This window comes from Tachysurus vachellii, chromosome 12 (assembly GCF_030014155.1).
Source record: "Tachysurus vachellii isolate PV-2020 chromosome 12, HZAU_Pvac_v1, whole genome shotgun sequence".
Classification (NCBI taxonomy): domain Eukaryota; kingdom Metazoa; phylum Chordata; class Actinopteri; order Siluriformes; family Bagridae; genus Tachysurus; species Tachysurus vachellii.
In genome coordinates this window covers 2,514,093-2,517,478 of record NC_083471.1, presented here as the reverse complement: position 1 = coordinate 2,517,478, position 3,386 = coordinate 2,514,093, and the positions used below count along the sequence as shown (strand labels likewise).

The 3,386-nt window shown below is 41.7% G+C and overlaps 1 protein-coding gene across 6 annotated transcripts in view; it reads left to right on the top strand.

Moving 5' to 3' along the window:
- The window catches only part of tab2 (TGF-beta activated kinase 1 (MAP3K7) binding protein 2), a 32,902-nt gene extending 30,523 nt beyond the window's left edge, over positions 1 to 2,379 (top strand). For all 6 annotated transcript variants that reach the window (XM_060882887.1, XM_060882886.1, XM_060882888.1 and 3 more), the window contains one exon: positions 295 to 2,379. In XM_060882887.1, coding sequence (XP_060738870.1) covers positions 295 to 434 — 140 coding nt within the window. In that variant the 3' untranslated portion in view covers positions 435 to 2,379. The remainder of the gene's footprint in view (positions 1 to 294) is intronic.
- The last annotated feature ends 1,007 nt before the right edge of the window (positions 2,380 to 3,386 follow it).

Genomic DNA, 3,386 nt, shown 5'->3' with positions numbered 1-3,386 from the left:
CCCCCCTCCCTCTCTCTCTCTCTCTGTCTCTCTCTCTCCCCCCTCTCTCTTTATCTCTGTCTCTCTCTCTCTCGCTCGCTCTCTCTCTCTCTCTCTCTCTCTCTATCTCCTCTCTCTTTATCTCTCTCTCTATCTCCTCTCTCTTTATCTCTCTCTCTGGCCCCCCCCTCTCTCTTTATCTCTCTCTCTGGCCCCCCTCTCTCTATCTCTTTATCTCTCTCCCTCTCTTTCTCTCTCCCCCTCTCTCTTTATCTCTCTCCCTCTCTCTTTATCTCTCTCCCTCCCCCCCCTCAGAGTCGGGCAGTAAGAATATGAAGACGGTGTCTGAGGCTGAAGACGACGACGGGGTTCAGTGGGGTTGTACAGCTTGCACCTTCCTCAACCATCCTGCCCTCAACCGCTGTGAACAGTGTGAATTTCCACGACATTTCTGAGCCCCCGACACACACACACACACACACACACACACACGTATACACACACACACACACATGTTCACATATCAGCTTGCCTGTCTGTCTATCTTTCTCTTAAACACCCCCTTTCTCTCTGAGGTGTGTGTTGTGCTGCCCACTGAAGACTGGATAATGTTTACAGGTTTTCCTTTGCTACTATCTGTCGAGCCAAGCTGAGCTTTTTACTTCACTGACTCCATATCGAATCTCAATCTAACCTGAAACAGTATTATAAAAGTGTGTGAGTGTGTAAGTCACACCACACACACACACACACACACACACACACACACACACACACACACACACACACACACACACACACAGACGTGCTTTCCAGATGGTGAACTACCTTCGAGATCTTCGTCTCTCATCTGAAGGGATTAACCTTACAGACTACTTTCTGGACTTTGCTCTTTCTTCCCCAGACGGATGTTGGGAAACGATCTGTGGAACTTCGGAGTCTCTTCTTCCTGCGCTTTCGTTTCACTAAGGGAAAAAAAAAACATGGGAATAGCGAACGAACTGAAACTAATCTGCATGCTTTAGATGTACAGTTTACAAACGGAGACCCCGCCCACCTAAGCTTTTACTGTACATAGTGTTAGAACGAGCTTTAAAATGCTGGGTTTTTTTCTCTCTTTCTCTCTCTCTCTCTCTCTCTCTCTCTTTCCTCACATGTATGTTCTGTAATTATAGCTCCATAGACTTCATTTACTTTTATTTGTTGGGTGATCTTTTGTTGTTGTTTTTGCTGAAAACAGACGAGTACGGTTCCCCTCTTTCCACGTCACACCTTTTCTCTTCCAGCGTACGGGCTGCAGATGCAGCAAAAAAGGAAAGAAAAAAAAAGTTCAGAGAAGGATGGAGCGTGACCCTGCCTCGAATCAGCCCCACCCCACCCCTTCCTACAGCAAACATGTCAAAGGAAGGTCACTGCATGGTCTCCGATGCCTTCCAAAGGACCTCCAAGTTTTCTGCCAACTGGAATGTAGCTTTCAAATTTTTTATTTTTTTTTTTTATATATAAACACATCCACGCCAAATCTCCAAAAGCACATTTTATTACTCGACCACACGGCGTGGTGTGAGAGCAAAGACTTGTGGGACATTTGGTTACGGTCCGTGTGTACGCCAAAAAAATTCAAGGGTATTTTTTTTTCTCCAGAGACTCAGAGATCAGGTGAAAAGTTCAGGAGTCGGTTCCTGTTCCAAGCCACCGAATCAGATCACCATGTGCCTTCGGCGAAGCGGAGATGCTCTGCCTTTTAAAGCGGACACTGCCTCGTCTTTTCCTTTCCTTTCCTTCCCTTAGATTTGGTTACACCAGACCCACAAGGCCTTAATGACGTTTTAAATGTTCATGAGCTTTTTTTTTTTCCGCTGAAGATATACAATAAGTCGAGAAGATGTGAAGAAAGTGCCTTTTTTTCCGGGTTCCACGTTGTGCTGCGTCACGTTTCAGCCTCAGTAAAGTCTCAGTTTTCCCGGGTGACTACGTGATTTTATTCGATTTTATTTTCAGCATAAATCTATGCAGTAAACCCTCGAGGTAGTGTTGAGGTATGTGTAAAGGACGACCAGACGTCCGTGTGCGGTTCACTTCAGGACGTGACTGCGTTTAGAAAATAAAACTCTTGTCGTTTTGAATACAACGAATACGTTTAGATATCCGAGGCACTTGTATTTAAAGAAATCCCAAAGACAAACAGTCACCGTCACTTTTTTTTGTTTTGTTTTGTTTATTTTTCTTCCCCTGGCTTCTGATCCGAGCCTCAGTTTATTTTTATGGATTAAAATCATGGGGGGAAAAAACTAGAAGAAGAAACGATTTGGGGATCTAAAGTGATTTTTAATTTTTAGCTGGGAAAACTGTCTTTGTAACAGATAAGTTATTTGTAAAAATAAACAAAAAATATTCTGATTGGCTCGGTTTTTGTGGTTAATGTGCTAGTGTGTGTGTGTTTGTGAGAGAGATGCGTGTTGTCTCCACTAGATGTCAGCTTTGTGCTTTAAAGGAAGTGACGGTTCACGTTTACTGTAAATGTCACAGCGCTTCCTTCAGCACCACGTGAGGACTCGCTGATCTGAGAACAGTTTCTTAGTCAAGGTAAGGTTAACGAGGTTACCGAGTACGAGCGATGATGATGATGATGAAGTGCTTCCTCTGTTGTTACTTGGAAGTGATTTTAATCCTTGTTGTAATTTATTATTCTGTAATAAGTAACTAAGAATAATTATTTGTTTACAATCTTCTAAAAGTCCTTTTTAGAGCCTCTTTTTCCCCCTCAATTAAAACTTTCAAATTCTAACAAATTCTATTTAACTGATAAGAAGCTAGCATCTCTGTAGATGAAGAAGGTTACGACAAAGCTGGTTTCGTTTGCTTCTTCGTCACCTAAAGAAAACCGACCTGAATCCTGACTGGTTTATTTGATCTCTTCTCTTTCCAAAGCTCTTGGCTAAAGTCGTAGAATCCCACATTGTCTGTATGAAGTAGGAGGGTTTAATCTGCCTCTGCCAGGAGTTTACACATCATCAAAACCAAGGGTGCCATTAATTCTGGAGCTGACCGTATAATATTTATTTCCATGACATGAAACGGTGAAAATTTTTCTCTCTCAGAATTTCTCTCGGGGGAGAAAAGCGCATGTCTTTCTGAAGGTATTTCTCAAGGTATTCATAAGGTCTTCGTAATCTTCACACTTCTTCACAATGACGTGTCAGTAACTGTTTCGTTCTGATTCTGTTTGAAATATCTTCCAGATTATTTGTGCAAGCAATAAAAAAAAAACAAACACTTACGGCACCTTTAATCCGTGAGCGATGATGAATAATTTATTTATTTATTTATAATATTTATTTATTTATTAATAATATAATAATACATTATTTAAATTCCATTGATAGAATTAACACTCGAGAGATTCG